This window comes from Triticum aestivum, chromosome 5D (assembly GCF_018294505.1).
Source record: "Triticum aestivum cultivar Chinese Spring chromosome 5D, IWGSC CS RefSeq v2.1, whole genome shotgun sequence".
NCBI classification, from domain to species: Eukaryota; Viridiplantae; Streptophyta; class Magnoliopsida; order Poales; family Poaceae; genus Triticum; species Triticum aestivum.
The window spans coordinates 462,965,732-462,987,000 of NC_057808.1; the positions used below are offsets into that span (position 1 = coordinate 462,965,732).

Here is a 21,269-nt window from a genome sequence, read left to right on the forward strand (position 1 = left end):
CGATAGCTTGCCACTTTGGGGCTCTAATTTTCTACCACCACTTCACTAAATCCAAACCTGCTAAATAAATGGTGGCCTGATACATGGAGTCAGGAAGCAGCACAATGCTCGTAGCGATTGTACACAGAGCAACGAGACAGATGCTAGGCAAAAAACTGCCAAGTTCTGAACTAACTGTTTAATAATTACCACATATGCTTCTTCCACTGCACATAGCTTTTAAAAGCTTTAACAATCCACATGCCACGGCCAAACTTCTTCCTCACCATAACCCTGGGTGAAGTCTGTTTTTAGGTTTTCGGCCTGGTTTCCCTCATAAACTGGACCATTTTATATTTATTTTTCCTATATCTATATGAATGTGCAGGAACACCGTGCCCTCTGACGAGGTTTCATAAGAAAACAGTCATTAACAATTTTCAATGATGTATACGACGACCAAACAGAAAAGGACAAATGTAGATCATGTTCTTGTGAGACCAATACTTCTTTCATAAAGGGTGTTTTTATTGACTCCTAATGTAGCATCAATCAAGAGAATACAAGCATCATGAGCACACACACCCGGGCTTTGCACGGCTAGGATGCACACATCAAGGTCCAAGACCAATGCACACACAAACAAACAAAAAATAGAAAAGAAAAACCGACCTTCGCAAGTCTTGTCAAAACATCCAACAACAACCATCAGCATCAACCATCACCAATGACAGCACCCGGATCGTGGGAAAAGTGTTTCAACAACGACACTTCCAAGAAGGGAACAACCCCACCAACACCGCGTCGCCAAATCCACTCCCAAACTACACATAAAATTGGTAATTGTAATACTCCCTCCGGTCCTTTTTAGTCTGCATATAAGTTTTGTTCGAAGTCAAAGTATCTCTACTTTGACCAAACATATAAAAAAAGTATCAACATTCACAATGTTAAACCAATATTGTTAAATTCATTATGAAATGTAGTTTCAAAGTATATATATATATATATATATATATATATATATATATATATATATATATATATATATATATATATATATATATATATATTGTATTGTAGATGTTGATATATAAATTTGTACAAACTTTGCAAAGATTGACTTGACACAAATCTAATACGCGAAATAAAAAGGACCAAAAGGAGTACTAGAGTTTGTAGTAACTTTCTGGAGCGACATTACAGATCACGATTGAAACCTCATTTTCGTGTCTTTGATTTTCTTTTCCCACGTAGGGCCATGAGGAGATCCTTAATAACACCAGGCCAGCTCTTGGTTAAAACCCCGAAACCTTTAGACTCCATGGCTACATCCAGTTTCGTCTTTGAGCCGAGGAACACCAAGCAAGCCGCTTTTAGCCCATGGCAATGGTGCCGCTCCGCCAAATGCCAAGATGTTCGTCACAGAGCTCGTATCGATACGACTGCTCAATCTATCTTCACAAATTAGGTTAAGCCTCTCCAAATCATACATGTCTGCCGCAACAAGCAGATGCTCGTAGTGAAATGTATTTGGAGGATAAGAAGGATGGCAAAGTGAAAGGTATTTGATATACATGGTATTGATGTGTACCTTACTAATGCTCGTAGTAGCGCCTGGGTATTTGATACTGGTTCTGTTGCTCATATTTGCAACTCGAAACAGGGGCTACGGATTAAACGAAGATTGGCTAAGGACGAGGTGACGATGCGCGTGGGAAATGGTTCCAAACTCGATGTGATCGTCCTCGGCACGCTACCTCTACATCTATCATCGGGATTAGTTTTAGACCTGAATAATTGTTATTTGGTGCCAGCGTTGAGCATGAACATTATGTCTGGATCTTGTTTAATGCGAGACGGTTATTCATATAAATTAGAGAATAATGGTTGTTCTGTTTATATGAGTAATATCTTTTATGGTCATGCACCCTTTATGAGTGGTCTATTTTTATTGAATCTCGATTGTAGTGATACACATATTCATAATATTGAAGCCAAAAGATGCAAAGTTAATAATGATAGTGCAACTTATTTGTGGCACTGCCGTTTAGGTAATATTTGTGTAAAGCGCATGAAGAAACTCCATGCTGATGGGCTTTTGGAATCACTTGATTATGAATCACTTGATGCTTGCGAACCATGCCTCATGGGCAAGATGACTAAGACTCCATTCTTCGGAACAATGCAGCGAGCAATTGACTTATTGGAAATAATACATACTGATGTATGCGGTCCGATAAGTGTTGAGGCTCGCGGCAGGTATCATTATTTTTTGACCTTCACAGATGATTTGAGCAGATATGGGTATATCTACTTGATGAAACATAAGTTTGAAACATTTGAAAAGTTTAAAGAATTTCAGTGTGAAGTGGAAATCCATCGTAACAAGAAAATAAAGTTTCTACGATCTGATCGTGGAGGTGAATATTTGAGTTATGAGTTTAGTCTTCATTTGAAACAATGTGGAATAGTTTCGCAACTCACGCCACCTGAAACACCACAGCGTAATGGTGTGTCCGAATGTCGTAACCGTACTTTATTAGATATGGTGCGATCTATGATGTCTCTTACCGATTTACCACTATCGTTTTGGGGTTATGCTTTAGAGACGGCTGCATTCATGTTAAATAGGGCACCATCTAAATCCGTTGAGAAGACACCATATGAACTGTGGTTTGGAAAGAAACCTAAGCTGTCGTTTCTTAAAGTTTGGGGCTGTGAGGTTTATGTGAAAAAGCTTCAACCTGATAAGCTCAAACCCAAATCGGAGAAATGCGTCTTCATAGGATACCCAAAGGAGACTGTTGGGTACACCTTCTATCACATATCCGAAGGCAAGATTTTCGTTGCTAAGAATGGATCCTTTCTAGAGAAAGAGTTTCTCTCGAAAGAAGTGAGTGGGAGGAAAGTAGAACTTGATGAGGTAATTATACCGTCTCCCTTATTGGAAAGTAGTTCATCACAGAAATCAGTTCCAGTGATTCCTACATCAATTAGTGAGGAAGCTAATGATAATGATCATGAAACTTTAGATCAAGTTACTACAGAACCTCGTAGGTCAACCAGAGTAAGATCTGCACCAGAGTGGTACGGTAATCCTGTTCTGGAAGTCATGTTACTAGACCATGACGAACCTACGAACTATGAGGAAGCGATGATGAGCCCAAATTCCGCGAAATGGCTTGAAGCCGTGAAATCTGAGATGGGATCCATGTATGAGAACAAAGTGTGGACTTCGGTTGACTTGCCCGATAATCGGCAAGCCATAAAGAATAAATGGATCTTCAAGAAGAATACTGACGCTGACGGTAATGTTACTGTCTACAAAGCTCGACTTGTTGCGAAAAGTTTTCGACAAGTTCAAGGAGTTGACTACGATGAGACCTTCTCACCAGTAGCGATGCTTAAGTCTATCCGAATCATGTTAGCAATTGCTGCATTTTATGATTATGAAATCTGGCAAATGGATGTCAAAACTGCATTCCTTAATGGATATCTTAAAGAAGAGTTGTATATGATGCAACCAGAAGGTTTTGTCGATCCTAAAGGTGCTAAAAAAGTGTGCAAGCTCCAGCGATCCATTTATGGACTGGTGCAAGCCTCTCGGAGTTGGAATATACGCTTTGATAGTGTGATCAAAGCATATGGTTTTATACAGACTTTTGGAGAAGCCTGTATTTACAAGAAAGTGAGTGGGAGCTCTGTATCATTTCTAATATTATATGTGGATGACATATTGTTGATTGGAAATGATACAGAATTTCTGGATAGCATAAAAGGATACTTGAATAAGAATTTTTCAATGAAAGACCTCGGTAAAGTTGCTTATATATTGGGCATCAAGATCTATAGAGATAGATCAAGACGCTTATTGGACTTTCACAAAGCATATACCTTGATAAAGTTTTGTAGAAGTTCAAAATGGATCAGTCAAGGTTCTTGTCTGTGCTACAAGGTGTGAAGTTGAGTCAGACTCAATGCCCGGCCACTGCAGAAGATAGAGAGAAAATGAAAGTCATTCCCTATGCCTCAGCCATAGGTTCTATCATGTATGCAATGCTGTGTACCAGACCTGATGTGTGCCTTGCTATAAGTTTAGCAGGGAGGTACCAAAGTAATCCAGGAGTGGAATACTGGACAGCGGTCAAGAACATCCTGAAATACCTGAAAAGGACTAAGGATATGTTTCTCGTTTATGGAGGTGACAAAGAGCTCGTCGTAAATGGTTACGTCGATGCAAGCTTTGACACTGATCCGGATGACTCCAAGTCGCAAACTGGATACATATTTATATTGAATGGTGGAGCTGTTAGTTGGTGCAGTTCCAAGCAGAGCATCGTGGCGGGATCTACGTGTGAAGCGGAATACATAGCTACTTCGGAAGTAGCAAATGAAGGAGTCTAGATGAAGGAGTTCATATCCGATCTAGGTGTAATACCTAGTGCTTCGGGTCCAATGAAAATCTTTTGTGACAATACTGGATCAATAGCCTTGGCGAAGGAATCCAGGTTTCACAAAAGAACCAAACACATCAAGAGATGCTTCAATTCCATCCGTGATCAAGTCAAGGAGGGAGACATAGAGATTTGCAAAATACATACGGATCTGAATGTTGCAGACCCATTGACTAAGCCTCTTCCACGAGCAAAACATGATCAGCACCAAGACTCCATGGGTGTTAGAATCATTACTATCTAATCTAGATTATTGACTCTAGTGCAAGTGGGAGACTGAAGGAAATATGCCCTAGAGGCAATAATAAAGTTGTTATTTATATTTCCTTATATCATGATAAATGTTTATTATTCATGCTAGAATTGTATTAACCGGAAACTTAGTACATGTGTGAATACATAGACAAAACAGAGTGTCCCTAGTATGCCTCTACTTAACTAGCTCGTTGATCAAAGATGGTTATGTTTCCTAACCATAGACATGTGTTGTAATTTGATGAACGGGATCACATAATTAGAGAATGATGTGATGGACAAGACACATCTGTTAGCTTAGCATAATGATCGTTTAGTTTTATTGCTATTGCTTTCTTCATGACTTATACATGTTCCTCTGACTATGAGATTATGCAACTCCCGAATACCGGAGGAACACCTTGTGTGCTACCAAACGTCACAATGTAACTGGGTGATTATAAAGATGCTCTACAGGTGTCTCTGAAGGTGTTTGTTGGGTTGGCGTACATCGAGATTAGGATTTGTCACTCCGTGTATCGGAGAGGTATCTCTGGGCCCTCTCGGTAATGCATATCACTATAAGCCTTGCAAGCAATGTGACTAATGAGTTAGTTGCGGGATGATGCATTACGGAACGAGTAAAGAGACTTGCCGGTAACGAGATTGAACTAAGTATGATGATACCGATGATCAAATCTCGGGCAAGTAACATACCGATGACAAAGGGAACAACATATGTTGTTATGCGGTTTGACCGATAAAGATCTTCATAGAATATGTAGGAGCCAATATGAGCATCCAGGTTCCGCTATTGGTTATTGACAGGAGATGTGTCTCGGTCATGTCTAAACATTCGATGACGATTTGTATAATGCGTTATGTGTTTTGGTGACCGAAGTTTGTTCGGAGTCCCGGATGAGATCACGGAGATGACGAGGAGTCTCAAAATGTTCGAGAGGTAAAGATTCATATATTGGAAGATTATGAACGGACACCGGAATGGTTCCGAAGAAGATCGGGGATTTTTCGGAGTACCGTGAGGTTACCGGAACCCCCCGGGAAAGTTAATGGGCCTCATGGGACATGGTGGAGAAGAGGAGGCAGGCCACGTGAGGTGGCGCGTGCCTCCCCCTTGCCCAATCCGAATTGGACAAGGGGTGGGGGCGCCCCCCCCTTCCTTCTCCTCTCACCCTTTCCCCTTTCCTCCTCTCCGTTGGAAGGAAGGGGGCGAATCCTACTAGGAGTGGAGTCCTAGTAGGACTCCCCCCTTGGCGCGCCTCCTCCTGGCCGCCGGCCTCCTCCCCATCTCCTTTATATACGGGGGCCGGGGGCACCCCAAAGGCACGCCAAGATTTCTCTTAGCCATGTGCGGTGCCCCCCTCCACAGTTTACGCCTTCGGTCATAGCGTCGTAGTTCTTAGGCGAAGCCCTGCACGGATCACATCACCAACACCATCGCCACGCCATCGTGCTGACGGAACTCTCCCTCGACCATCTACTAGATCAAGAGTTCGAGGGACGTCACCGAGCTGAACGTGTGCTGAACACGGAGCTGCCGTACGTTCGGTACTTGGATCGGTTGGATCGTGAAGACGTTCGACTACATCAACCGCGTTAACATAACGCTTCCGCTTTCGGTCTACGAGGGTACGTGGACACACTCTCCCCTTCTCGTTGCAATGCATCTCCTAGATAAATCTTGCTTGATCGTAGGAAATTTTTTGAAATTTCATGCTACGTTCCCCAACACCAGGGCAGCGGTATGGTCGTCTGGTGGCAGGTCGGTGGCGGCGGCGGCGTGGAGAGGACGCCGTGGAGGACTTGGCTGGGCAGATCGGGCCGAGTGCATGCGACGGTGGCCTCCGGTCATGGCCTAGCCGGGGTGGTCGCCTCGCTGCGTGATGGTGGATGCCAGGGTGGACGGCCCCTGGTGGTGGTAGTCGGTGAGGCCTAGGTCCTCCTCAGTGGAACAACGCAAAGCTACCCATGTCCAAGGCGGAGCTGCTCCGACGGTCCTGTGGCTTTGTTCCCGGGTCCTGTGCGGCACATAGACGGTAAAGAGCATGCTTGGGATTCATCCTAACGGCTCTTCCAGCATGGCATGGTGTGGTGGCAGCCCTCTCCGTGCTCCAGTGGTGGCGCCCTTCGGCAGTGGCCGGAGCGTCAGGGTACACCGCAGTGGCAGTGCAGCGTGGATAATCGTCTGATTTGGGCGGCGAGATCCGGGGCTTTGAAGGTGGTCTTGCGGATGCACAATTGTCAGATGGAGTCTCGTGCAGTAGATCCAGGTGAAGATCTTGTCTTCGGTAGCTGGCCGAAGTCGGTGATGGCGACGCAATGCCGTTGTTTCCTTCTTGAAGGCATCATCGAGGTGAAGCTCCCAACTCCTCTCGCTAACTGTCGGGGAAACCCACAATCAGTCAATTGGATGACGACGATGCCCTTGTGTCGTCCCCTCCTTGGGGGCGTCATTCTTGGAGGTGTGCATTGGCTTGAGGGACCAATGGACGACTCCAGCAGTGGAGCGGCGTTCCATGTGACGTATCGACGACGTGGAGTCTCGGCGATTGATGTATATATGATGATGGACGTGCGTAGGGAGGTGGCGTGCTAGCGCCGTGGTGGCGTCAACGGCTGGCCTGGCAAGGGCGATGCATCAGTACTTGCTCTAAAGATGGATCGGTGAAAGACGGCAGCGGCGGCCTCTAAGAGTCCGCCGGACCAGTGTGTGCTCCAGACCCGGGGTTGGGGCCTCCGGCCTTAGATGTTAGGCTTTGGTGCGATGTCTGTTTGGTATTCGGCTCGGACAATTAGCACCCCTTTATTAACTGCATAGGAGTAGCAACAGATGTTGCCAAGGTGGTGGCTTCAGCCTTATTGATCTAATACTTTATAATGTCTTTATGAATAATTAATATAATGGTTGCATGCATCACCCATATGCAAATGCCGGAGTCATCCTCCTTTTAAAAAAAATGTAAATAACTGAACCCTTTTACTTTTGGATGTACTCTTGTTTTATCAATTTTATGAGATTGGCGACTATATGATCCTTAATTCGAAAACAAAGAACTTCAGACATAAAACAGAACAAAACAACTTCTGGTTACAAATCTGCAACAACAACAACAATATATGATATCATAACCTTGTAATAAAATTCTTGAGACCAAACTTCAAAACTTCAAACTGCAGCCATAGAAAAAGTTGAAAACCGGACAAGGCCAATGCTTTTTCACAGGATCACAACCCAGCATTTAAACAAGGCATTGTCTATCTGAAGCTGGTAAATAAGCAGTGCCCTGTACTGAACGAGGGATGCATGAACTCAGAAAGCAGCGCAATGCTAGTAGCGATTGTGGCACAATGTGAAGCGCAACTAGTTGAAATGCTTACAAGTTCTGAACTAACAGTTCACTAATTAGCACATACAGTTCTTGCTTGGCACATAGCTTGTCGAACCATTACTAATTCTCCACGAAGGATACAATGACCAAACAAAAAGAACCACCGTACATCACATCCTTGTGAGATAAGACTACACAAAAGAAGTACTAATGCTTAGATAGCATGCAGGGTCTTTAGTAACTTTCTGGACAGATGATTCCAAATGACATTTCATGCCTTTGATTTTCTTTTCCCAAGTAAACTAGGAGCAACGTGGGACATGAGAAGATCCTTAATAACACCAGGGCAGCTCTTTGTCAAAAACTGGAAACCTTCAGACTCCATGGCCCCATCCAGATTCACTGGCGAGCTGAGGAACACCAAGCATGCTGCCTTAAGCTCGTGGCAGTGGTGCTGCTCCGCCAATGCCAAGATAGTCGCCACGGAGCTCGTATCGATATGTTTGCATAGCTTATCTTCACAAATCAGCTTCAGCCTCTCCAGATCATACCTATCTGCTGCAACAAGCAAGTGCTGAGCCATGGCAGATTCCTCCTGTTGATCCATATCAGGCAATGTATCCGTGTACATGAAAGTAAGCAGAGCCTTGAACACTTCTGCCTCAATGTCATCTATACATATGGGCTCAGTGGTGGTGCCCTCCTTCATGTTCCCAAAGAACTCTGCTCTGAAGACCGGAGACTGTGCCGCGAGCACCAATCGGTGCGCCGAGAATGTCTCCCCGCCGACCCGGAATTCGACATCGACGCCGGCCTTGCTCGACAGGAGATCCCCGAGGTGCCGGTGTATGTCGGACGGTGGCACCACGACGGATGGTGCTTTCCGTGCGTGGAACTCGCCCATGACAGTGACATCGACCTTGACAGTGAAGGAATCGTCCTTGAGAAGTTCTGATTTCTCCAACTCATCCCTTTTGATGTACTTGTTGAATCCCCAAGTGTTTTCCTCGGAGAAGTTTTTGGTACCGGTTCCCCAGCAATAGGGCAGCACCGGATTCCCACCTTGGTCGAGCAGGCTGAAGTTGGCTTGCGCCTTCACGGCCTCAGCCTCGCCGACGATATCATCGAGTACGACATAGAGGGATATGTAATCGGTGCTACTGGACTCGGCCCCGTTGGGATAGTAACGAAGATGCCATGTGCGGCCTCCCACCTGGAACGGGCAGGAGTCGATCCACTCGCCATTGGGGAGCTCCTTGGTGCGCGAGTAGCCGACGATCTTGAGCACGTGGTAGCCGCTCACGGCGCCGGCGACGATGGAGGAAGCGGAACCGGAACAGGAGGGGAGACCATTGCCGCCGGCCTGCGAGGAGGTCGACATGGCGTATGGCTTGGTCGATTCGGCCGGTCGCGGTGGAGACGGTGTCACGGCGAGGGTTTGTCTTGTTTTATAACGGGGACGGCGAGGGCTGTCCGGCTGTGGGTGCTGTCTCGAGGGCTACACGGAAAAGGCAACTGTGGAGTCCGCTGCTGATACAAGCCGCGTACGTACGTACGATGCAGATCCGGCGGTCGTGCCATCTTCAACAAGGAAAGACGTGCTATACTGCAGAGTTTTATTTTGTGGAGTAGCCAAAGGCCCTTTACTTTTTGGAAATTTAGAGTAGCCAAAGGCCAAGGTATTTCCCTGCCGCAAGAGCATATGATTGTGGGAATTTTTTTCTTCTTCTATTTATTACTCTTCTTGTTCATCACCCCCGGTTTACATACGCAGTTTCACTAGAGGACTGCCTCTACGGACGCATCCCCGTTCTGCGCCATTCTAAAACTACTGAGCATATTTAGTTTTGGCTGCAGATCCGCGACACGCTCTTCACTCAAATGTGACCACTTGCAGCATGGTTTGAGATCTTTGGGATGGCCTCCCGGCCTTCCTTTTTGTATATACTCCCTCTGTACCGAAATACTTGTAGTTGGTGGAATTTGTATATTTCGTACAGAGGGAGTAGTTCACTCTACAGTTCTTATCTCTGCATTATGAAATCTGAGGAAGCGTCACAATTCAAAGGTTTGCCGTGACGATGATTGAGCTTACCTCCGTGGTATTCCATTGTTGCGATGATGACTGATGCTTTGGTCCAATTGCTGCGCAAACTATGTTTGCCAATCTTGCCGCTCCTGTTTAATTTGGCAGTTGTGCAGTGCCCGTAACTCCTCCTTTCTCCTTGTAAAAAGCTCGGTGTCCTTGTTCTCTTTCATCACCTTGTAAAAAAACTCGGTTTTCTGTGTTGCCCGAAAAATATAAAACGGTTCATGCTGGCTTTTGTGCGAAACCACTAATTAAGAGTACTCGTTGCAAAGAACACTCCACCTTCCCAGGTCACGACAAGTGGCGCACATGCAGCACGCCACTTGTCGCAACCTGGGAGTTTTCTCTTTCTTCGTAGATCCGTTTATTCAAAACGTTTTGTCTCTCAAACCATGCGTTCAAATCTCGAACCGTTTTCACCATTGGATTCCTCGTGTCGAGATCTTCAAAACTAGATCCATGTTGATAGGTTTTGACGAACTTTTTTTTCACGAAAAAAACGGACGAAAAAACCGACCGGGAGCACGGTTTTTTCCTTTTCCGAAAGAGGCACGCCCGTGCCTCTCGCGAAATCACAACCGTGCCTCTCGTGGAAGCAAAACCGTGACTCTCGTGGAAGGAAAATAACAGAAAACACGTTTTTTTCCGTTTCCGAGAGGCACGGCCGTGACTCGTGAAAGCACAACCGTGCCTCTCGCGAAAGCAAAACCGTCACTCTCGCGAAAGTAAAAAACAGAAAAGGCGTATTTTTTCCCTTCCCGAGAGGCACGGCCGTGACTCTCGCGAAAGCACAACCGTGTCTTCGCGGAAGCAAAAGCGTGACTCTCGCGAAAGAAAAAAAATAGAAAACGCGTTTTGTTTTTTCCTTTTCGAGAGGCACGGCCGTGACTCTCGTGAAAGCACAATCGTGCCTCTCGCGGAAGCAAAACCGTGACTCTCATGAAAGAAAAAAAAACAGAAAATGCGTTTTTTTCGTTTCCGAAAGGCACGGCCGTGACTCTCGCGGAAGAAAAACCATGACTCTGATGGAAGAAAAAAAAAACAGAAAATGCGTTTTTTTTCGTTTCCGAAAGGCACGGCCGTGACTCTCGCGGAAGAAAAACCATGACTTTCGCGAAAAAGAAAAAGAAAACTCGTTTTTTTGTGCAAAAAAAATTTCGAAATTTTTTTTATCGAAAAGCTAAGAAAGACCGGGGGAAAACCAAAACGTCGAAAAAAGCCGGAAAAAACCGTCTAAAAAACCGAAAACGCGTGCGAAAAAATAAAAAAACAAAATCCGGAGAGCGCGACACGTGGCGAATGGCTGAGAGCGCGCCAAGTAGCGCTGATCGTTGCGAGGCTCCTGAAGGAGCGCTCGTTAACTAGTTGCTCTCGCTTTTGTGCGCCGTAGTTTCCTCGAGAGAAAAATATATATACTGTTGAATTTGGCCCAGAGTAGATCAACGACCCACAAAGTTGATGCTCTAGCTCAAAATTTACAGTTAAGGGAAGCGAGTAATGCGGTTACTTCCAACTATTCAGAACCCAGTGAGATCCTTTGCAGGGCATAAGCAACACTAGGGACAAACATGAAGACACATAGCCCATTATCCCTGATACGTAGTTGATACAGGAACCACATGACACATGAGAAACACAAACTGCTACGTACAATAGTTCATAATCGCCGATTACTACGCAAAGCGCGTTATTGCTAAGTGCTGTCATGCACTCATTTGAAGACATATCCATGGTCATCGTTCCAGTGTAAGGTATGTTCATATGAAAGATTCCAGTATAGTGACAGACAGTTCCAGAACTAAGAAAGATCTAGCTGCAGGTAGCAAAGGCAAATTAAGTTCTACTCCCTCCGTTCCATATTAGTTGACGCTCAAATGGATGTATCTAGCCGTATTTCAGTGCATGATACATCCGTTTGAGCATCAACTAATATGGAATGGAGGAAGTATTATACAAGAATTTGAACATGTAATGAGCCAATTAACATTCAAACTACAAAGCGATGTGTTCATTCCAATCACAAGGTTATCGAAAATGAACTTCTCCACAAGTACTGACATCTTGGCATGTAAACAGCTGAACCCTTTTACTTTTGGATGTACTCTTGTTTTATCAATTTTATGAGGTTGGCGACTATATGGTGTTTTTTTAAAATGACTATATGATCCTTAATTCGAAAACAAGGAGCTTCAGATATAAGACAGAACAAAACAGCTTCTGCTTACAAATCTGCAACAACAACAAAATGGGACCAAACTTCAGAACATTCATAAGATCACTGCTACCTTAGCAGCAACTACTATGTCAGAAATCATCACTACAAACTGCAGCCATAATTATATTTTTTGAAAAACTGACAAGACTAATGCTATTTGAGAATAAAAACATAAAGCATGGCAAAATCCTTGTCCGTCTCGTTCTAATTAATATGCAAATTGGCCATGTAGTATGATCTTTCTTTTGTCTGCATCTTTTGGACCCCAGTATTTGTTTCTGTTGGCTTTTTCTTAGCAATTTCATGTTATATACAATGCCAAATCTTTTTTTTTTCTGATGGCATGCATTAGGGCTGCGGGCAGTTGGGTTGCAACGTTCGTTCTAGTGCCCTCCCGGGGAACGGCAGCCAGCTATTCGGATTTTTTTCTCTCTCTTTTCCTTCCTTGCTCACCTATCTTTGAAGTAACTCACACGCCATGTGCGGCCTCCCACCCGGAACGGGCAAGAGTAGATACACTAGCCATTGGGGACCTCCTTGGTGCGCGAGTAGCCGACGATCTTCAACAAGTGGTAGCCACTCACAGCGCCGGCGCTGATTGTGGAAGTGCATCCAGAGAGAAAGCCATCGCCGGCAGAGGCGGATCTAGGGGTGGGGTGGTGGGAGCCATGGCCCCCACATACAATTTGCAGAACTTTTTTTACTAGTGCATTCATATGTATATTCAGTATTTTATTAACTATTTGCAATGTGTTTTGACAAAAAAAACTACTACACTTTGTAATGTTGCCCCCACGTTGATCATATTCTAAATCCAACACTGAGGAGGTGGGCATGTTGTACGGTGGCGGTGGCTATGGTGCCAGGGTGAGGGTTTGTTTTACGACCAGGGTTTTGGGTGGACTCCCGCTGCGGACACGGGTCGTGTATACGATGCAGATCCAGTGCCCTTTATTATCTTGTAAACATAGGCCACGTATATATCGTGCTACGCGTCGGTCGGCAGATTATTTGGAAAAATATGCCGCCTCGCAAGCTGTCGGATCAGGCTCAATCCAGTGGACGAGTGTCATCCTCTATTTCTCCAACATAAACATAAGTCGTATTATAGAAACATTTGCAACAGATATTGTGTTGTTGAAATTTTTCGCAATAGAGATGATGTTGCAGAAATATTTGGAGATTTTTTTGCAACAAAGTTCAAGTTGCAGAAAATTTATGCAACAGAGATAATGTTGTACGAACTGTTGTTGCGGCTGAAGCTCGATGAGGCGACAACCATGGACGTTGGTGCTCCTCCTGGGCAATCGTGTCGGTGTGCTTGCGGACGGCGAGCCCCGATGGCGGCGGTCGTAGCAGCTTGGGGAGGCGTCAGCTTGGGGGGAGGGGGGAGCTTGAAAGGAACACTGGGCGACTGCTCGTGCTTGTTGGCAGCCTCGTCAATGTGCTTGTGGGCGACCTCGTCGGCGTGCTTGCCGGCGCCGGCGGTCGTGCTTGTCAGTAGCATTGTTGGAGTGTTTGCTAGTGGCGGTGATCTGAGAAGCGCGTGGGGGCTTTGGCTTGACGGGGGCTCGAGAGGAGCACGAGAGGCGGGGGGTCTAGATCCCGCAACACATCAATTGTTGCGGTGGAGGAGATTGCAACAACTATCAAGTTGCAAAACTTAGTCTATGTAATACGTTCCTCCTTAGCCATCTCATTAATATCAGATCCGACGGTTATGAAGATGGCGGAACCAGGCGTTGTTATCAGTCGGATGATTAGAATCATTTCCCATATATCTTCAATGAAAAACCATGTGCTATATTACACAGCTTATACGTATTTTGTAAAATAGCCAAACAATCTAAAAAATTCAAAAAAAAAAAAGGTCTCTCCCTGCTGCAAAAGCATGTGATCTGGGCAAATTTGTGTACCATGTCAGTGTCGATGTCCAGACTGAAACACTAAAAACTGGCAACAACAAATTTACCAAGTATAGCTTTCGACCTGCTACTTATTTTCTTCTATTTATTGTTCCTTTTGATCATCCCCAGTTCCATACTAATCGCCGCATTTTCATGATACGACTAACCTCTTCTGACGCATGTCCCTTATGTGCTTTATTTTCTTCTATTTACTGTTCTTTTTCATCATCCCCAGTTCCATACTAATCGCCGCGGTTTCACGATACGACTAACCTCTTCTGACGCATGTCCCTTATGTGCTTTTCTGAAACTACTGAGCATCCTCTTCATCATTTTCCGTCCATTTTTCAGTTTTGGCTGGAGGTCCGATCTGCTCTTCATTCAGATGTGACCAGCTGCAGCAGGACTCTTTGGGACGGCCTCCCTTTTTGTAAACTTCGCTCTACCGTTCTTATCTCCGCATATAGTTTAGGTTTTCCGCAACAATTTTGTCGTTGTCATGATGACTTTGATGCTTTGGTCCAGTCCAATTGCTGCGCCAACACCACTCGGGAACTATGTTTGCCAGTCCTGTTCAAGTTGGCCTGTGCAGTTGGTGTAGCTTTCTCTTTCCTTTTAAGAAACTCTGTTTTTGTGTTTTCAAAAATGTATAATGGTTCATGCTGGCTTTTGTCCTCCATGGTTCCCTCAAGAGGAAAAAAACATGCTATTGAATTTGGCACAATTCCCTGAAAAACAAAACTGTCACAAGAGATGAATCATCCGCAAAGTTGATGCTCTAGCTCAAAATTTACAGTTGAGTAAGCGAGTAATGCGGTTATTCCAGCTAGTTAAAACTCAGACCCGGTGATGAGATCCTTGTGCAGAGTATAGGCAGCACACTAGAGACGAGACCAACATGAAGGCACAAATAGCCCTGGTACAAGAACCACATGCTACATGAGGAACACAAATTGCTACAGTACAATAGTTCATAACGGGCGATTACTATACAAAGTGTGTTATTGCTAAGTGCTGTCATTCACCCATTTATAGACGTGTCAACGGTCGTCGTTACAGCATAAGGTATTTACCAAAGATTCCAGCAACAACAATAATAAAATCAACTACCTTAGCAGCCACAATCCGAAAACAACAACTTCAGATGTAAGACAGAACAAAACAGTTTCTGGTTAAAAATCTGCAACAACAATAAAATGACATCATAAGCTTGTATAATAATACTCGAGAACAAACTTCAAAACATTCATAAGATCACTACCTTAGCAGCCACTACCATAGTACCATGTCCACTGCAAAGTACAAACTGCAGCCATAAAAATAATTGAAAACCAGACAAGACCAATGCTTTTTCACTGTATCCCAACCCAGCATTTCAACAAGTCATGGTCTATCTGAACCTGCTAAATAAGAAGTACCCTATACTGAACAAGGGGTGCATGAACTCAGGAAGCATCGCAATGCTCACAGCGATTGTGGCACAATGTAAAGGACAACTAATTGAAAGGCTTACAAGTTCTGAACTAACTGTTCACTAATTAGCACATACACTTTTGCTTCGCACACAGCTTGTCGAACCACCATACATCACATCCTTGTGAGATCAAGACTACACATAAAAAGCACTAATGCTAGAATTAGATAGCATGCAGGGTCTGTAGTCAGCTTCTGGACGGATGATTGCAAATAACCTCATGTTCATGCCCTAGATTTTCTTTTCCCAAGTAGACTAGCAGCAACCTGGGACTTGAGGAGATCCTTAATAACACCAGGGCAGCTCTTGGTTAAAAACTCGAACCTTCAGACTCCATGGCCGCGCCCAGATTCGTCGGCGAGCTGAGGAACACCAAGCATGCTGCCTTAAGTTCATGGCATTGACGCTGCTCGGCCAATGCCAAGATAGTCGCCACGGAGCTCGTATCGATACGATTGCACAGCTTATCTTCACAAATAAGCTTCAGCCTCTCCAGGTTGTACTTGTCTGCCGCAACAAGCAGATGCTGAGCCATGGCATATTCTTCTTCTTGCTTCATATCCGGCAATGCATCCGTGTACATGAAAGTAAGCAGAGCATTGAACACTGGTGCCTCCATGTCATCTATGCGTATGGCCTCAGTGGTGGTTCCCTCCCTCATCTGGCCAAAGAACTCTGCTCTAAAGATAGGAGACCGTGCCGCAAGCACCAATCGGTGCGCCGAGAATGTCTCCCCGCCGACTTGGAATTTGACATCGACGCCTGCCTTGCTCGACAGAAGAACCCCTAAGTGCCGGTGCAAATCAGAAGGTGGCACCAGGATAGATGGCGTCTCCTGCGTATGGAACTCGCTCATGATAGTGACATCGACCTTGACCGTGAAGGAATCGTCTTGGAGATGCTCGGATTCCTCCAATTGAACCCTTTTCATAAATCCGCCAAACCCGTGACCTTTATGCATAGAAAATTCCCTGGTGTCGGAAGTACCGGTATATGATGGCACCGGCTTCCCATGTTGGTCAAGTAAGCTGAACATGAATTTTGCCTTCACGATCTCTGCCTCGCCGGCGACTGTATCATTCAAGAAGAGACAAAGGCCTATGTAATCACTGTACTCAGATCTTAACCTGTTGGGATAGTAACGTACATTCCATCTTTGATGATCTTCAGCAAGTGGTAGCCGCTCACGACCCCGGATATGATGGAGGATGCGGATCCGGAGGGGAGGCCGTCGCCGACGACATGCGAGGAGGTCGGCACGGTGTCTAGTGGTCGGTTTGGGCGGCTCGGGGAGGGGAGGGGGGGCGGCGGCGGCGGCTAGGGTTTTGGGTGATGTATCGGTGAAGCCCAGGGAAGGACTAGACTGAGAAATCAGCTGGACTCTTCTGCTGGCCTGTCCATGGCCCAATCGTAGGATGGAGATCCAACATTACTTATTGGGATGCGTCTAGCGAGCACGCATTGTCCTGCTAGCGTTCCCGAGCGGCCGGCCAAAATAGGAAAGCACCTGGTCCCCCTCGGCCAGAAAAGGAAAGTACCCATCCCACGCCACCCACGCTACAAGTCACGCGACCTCCACCAACCACATGGTCCCCCGGCGCGGGCAGCTGGCCTTGGGGATCACGTGCACCTCCCCCGAATCCTTCCTTCCTACAACTGGCCCAGGACCCTCCCTCCCTCCACCCCAACTGCCCCACGACATCTTCTTCTTCCCCACGAAAGAAACTCCCATCGCCAGGCCTGCCATGGCTGCTGAAACGAGCTGAGATTCATGCCCATTCAAAAGAGAAAAAAAAAAAGACAAAAAGAGTAGGAAGACGTACCAGGAAACACCAGAAGGAGGGAAAAGGTGGGAGTTCATTGAATTTCTTCCTCTTTCACTTCCCCTTCACCTCCCCTCCAGACGTTGTTTACCTATGGCTTTGCCATCTTCAAGAAACACAGGATTTGTGAGAAAAAAATTCTTCTCCTTTCACTTCCCCTTCACCTCCCCTCCTGTGATAACAAGAAATAGACAAGAAACACAGGATTTGTGGGGGGGGGGGGGGGGGGGGGGGGAGTTCTAATACCTGTGAATTTTTTTTGTTGTTTTCGTGCAACTCATCCAGAAGCATCAACCAACTTTTGCCACACTGTGTGCAACAGGAATAATCATGCGCCTAGAGTAGAAAAAACCAACAACCATATATGTGGTCTTTTTTTTCACAAGCTACAGTGGGATATGCCAAATCTTTCCTACTTAAATTTTTTTTAGTTGGTGGTGAGTTCACTCACCCTCCTTTCCACTCTTACAAGTAGGACACACTGTAGCCGAAATAAAAATAAATCATAATCCCTCCATTCCACAATGTAGTGCGCCCACGCTTCTTGAAATTCAAGTTTGACCGTAAATTTAACTACCGAGACCGACTGTAGCGGGAGCAAAAATTATACCACTGAATTTGTATTTTCGATATGAATTCAGTGATATAATTTTTGCTACAGCCGCAGTCGGTCTTGTTGGTTAAATTTACGGTCAAAGTTGGATCTCGGGAAGCGCAAGCGCACTATATTGTGGAATGAAGGGAGTACCGGCGACCTCCTTTCCACGCGGAGATTTTAAAATAAAAAATTGTATCTCTTCCACACCATTCCATCTGCCGCTACTCTTACCCAATCCTCTAGTTCATGATGGGCGATAGTATACAAAGCATGTCATTGCTAAGTGTTGTCATTCACCCATTTTAAAACGTGTCATTACAGTGTAAGGTATGTTCATACCAAAAATTCCAGCAATCAGTGAGTAAAGTGACAGGCAGACAGTCCCAGAACTAAGAATAGCTCTGGCTGCAGCAAGCAAAGGGAAATTAAGTTTTATTCTACCAGAATGTTGAAATGTAATGGGCCAACTAACATGACGCGTTCATCCAAATCAGACAAGCCTGTGGAAATTCTTTACTAGGCATGGCTACCCATTAAGAATGTATTCATTACAATCACAAGGTTACCTAAAATGAATTTCTGCGCAAGTGCTGGCAACTGGCATCTTAGCATGTAAACAGCTGAACCTTTTTTACCTTCTGAAGTACTGTTGTTTTATCAATTTAATGAAAATGAGGGATTATTTGATCCTTAATTCGAAAACAAAGAACTACAGATATAAGACAGAGCAAGACAGCTGCTGGTTGCAAATCTGCAACAAAGGGAAAATGGGATCTTAATCCTGTATGAAAATACTTAAGGCCAAACTCCACAACCTTCATAAGATCACTACCTTAGCAGCCACTACAATGTCAGAAATCATCACTACAAATTGTAGCCGTGCAAAAAATTGCAAGCACAGCAAGGCCAATGATTTTTCACTGGATCCCAACCCAGCATTTCAACAAGACATGGTCTATCTGAAACTGGTAAATAAACGGTGCTCTGTACTGAACAAGGGATGCATGAACTCAGGAACCAGCGCAATGCTCACAACGATTGTTACAGAGGAATCAGACAGAACTGGGCGAAATTTAAAGGGCAACTAGTTGAAAGGCTTACAAGTTCTGAACTAACTGTTCACTAATTAGCACATATGGTTCTTGCTTTCCACATAGCTAGTCAAACCATTCATAATTCTCCATAAACGATGCAATGACCAAACAAAATAGGACCAACATAAATCGCATTGTTGTGAGAACAGGACTACACAGAAAACTGCAGGGTCTTTATTCAGTTTCTGGACGGATGATTGCAAATGACGATATGCAGGAATGTAACCTCATGTTCATGCTCCAGATTTTCTTTTCCCAAGTATACTAGGAGCAACCTGGGACTTGAGGAGATCCTTAATAACACCAGGGCAGCTCTTGGTTAAAAACTCGAAACCTTCAGACTCAATGGCTGCATCCAGATTGTTCGGCGAGCTGAGGAACACCAAACATGCCGCCTTAAGCTCATGGCAGTGGTGCTGCTCCGCCAAGGCCAAGATAGTCGCCACGGAGCTCGTATCGATACAATTGCACAACTCCTCTTCACAAATCAGCTTCAGCCTCTCCAAAGCATACCTGTCTGCTGCAACAAGCCTATGCTGAGCCATGGCAGATTCCTCATGTTGATCCATAGCAGGCAGTGCATCCGTGTAGATAAAAGTAAGCAGAGCGTTGAACACTTATGCCTTAATGTCATCTATGCGTATGGCCCCAGTAGTGGTTCCCTCCTTCATCAGCCCAAAGAGCTCTGCTCTAAAGACCGGAGACCGTGCCGCGAGCACCAACTGGTGTGCCGAGAATGTCTCCCCACCGACAACGAATTCGACATCCACACCAGCCTTGCTCGATAGGAGATCCCCGAAGTGCCGGTGCATGTCAGACGGTGGCACCAGGACGGACGGTGTCTGCTGCGCGTGGCACTCGCTCATGATAGTGACATCGACCTTGACAGTGAAGGAATCATCCTTGAGATGCTCTGATTCCTCCAATTCAACCCTTTTTCATAAATCTAGCAAATCCCTGACATTTCTTCACGGAAAAGTCTCTGGTCTCGCAGGTCCAGGTATAAGACGGCACTGCCTTCCCATGTTGATCGAGTAAGCTGAACTTGAATTTTGCCTTCACGGTCTCGGCCTTGCCGACGGTATCATTCAAGCACAGACAAAGGCCTATGTAATCAATGTACTCGGACCCAGACCCGTTGGGATAGTAACTCACATGCCATGTGCGGCCTCCCACCTGGAACGGGCAAGAGTCGACCCGCTTACCATTGGGGACCTCCTTGGTGCCCGAGTAGCCGACGATCTTCAGCAAGTGGTAGCCGCTCACGACCCCGGATATGATGGAGGATGCGGATCCGGGGGGGAGGCCGTCGCCGCCGACATGCGAGGAGGTCGGCATGGTGTACAGCGTGGTCGGTTAGGACGGTCACTGGCCGGGAGGGGGAGGGGGAGGGGGCGGGGGCGGCAGCGGCAGCGGCGGCGTGGGGAGGAGAGGGGAGGGGATGGCGGCGAGGGTTTTCGTTGGTGTACCGGTGAAGCCAGGGAAAGACCAGACCCTTCTGCGATTCCGCTGGTCCGTGGCCCAATCCGTTGGGGTCCGATGGAGATACATGGACTCCTCAACATTGTTTTATTTATTGATTGAGGTTCAATTTCTCTCAAGAAAAAATTTCTTGAGGTTCATTAGAGCAACTTCAATGGGGCGACCCATTTCGTCCACCTGCATCCGTTTGGGTCGGCGCGAACAAAAGTGGAGTCCCAACGTGGTGACCCAAACGCAAATCGCGTCCGCCTGGCATCCACGCCAACCCATTTCCGGCCCAAAATTGTGCATGGAATGCGTCGCGCGGACGCGAAGCGGACGCGCCACACATCTCCTCGGCGTCCGCCGCGTCCCCACCTGTAGGCCACCCAACCGCCACCCGTCTTCTTATTTATGACGACCACCGACAGCGGACTCACTAGTCAGCCAGTGAAAGCGTCCTTTTTTAAGCACGTGTGCGGCGGGGCTGGCCTCATCCACTTCTCCCGTCCACATCTGGCCCCCCACCACTCCCTTTGCTTCCTCGCCGGCGACAGCAAACCCTAGCGCGCCATGGGCCTCTTCGAC

At 45.9% G+C, this 21,269-nt stretch overlaps 1 protein-coding gene and 2 pseudogenes across 1 annotated transcript; all 3 read right to left on the minus strand.

The window, feature by feature from the left end:
* Nucleotides 1-7,853: 7,853 nt before the first annotated feature.
* LOC123122782 (BTB/POZ and MATH domain-containing protein 1-like) lies at nucleotides 7,854-9,422 on the minus strand. The gene has a single exon (XM_044543121.1). The coding sequence runs from the start codon at nucleotides 9,399-9,401 to the stop codon at nucleotides 8,292-8,294; it is 1,110 nt and encodes a 369-aa protein (XP_044399056.1). The 5' UTR covers nucleotides 9,402-9,422; the 3' UTR covers nucleotides 7,854-8,291.
* A 6,430-nt stretch (nucleotides 9,423-15,852) lies between these two features.
* LOC123120919 (BTB/POZ and MATH domain-containing protein 1-like) lies at nucleotides 15,853-17,452 on the minus strand (annotated as a pseudogene).
* A 1,570-nt stretch (nucleotides 17,453-19,022) lies between these two features.
* Nucleotides 19,023-20,635, minus strand: LOC123122783 (BTB/POZ and MATH domain-containing protein 2-like; annotated as a pseudogene).
* Between the last annotated feature and the right edge of the window lie 634 nt (nucleotides 20,636-21,269).

What these genes read in the sequence shown, in the direction of transcription:
- LOC123122782 (XM_044543121.1), bottom strand. Translation starts at nt 9,401, where the DNA reads ATGTCGACCTCCTCGCAGGCCGGCGGCAATGGTCTCCCCTCCTGTTCC.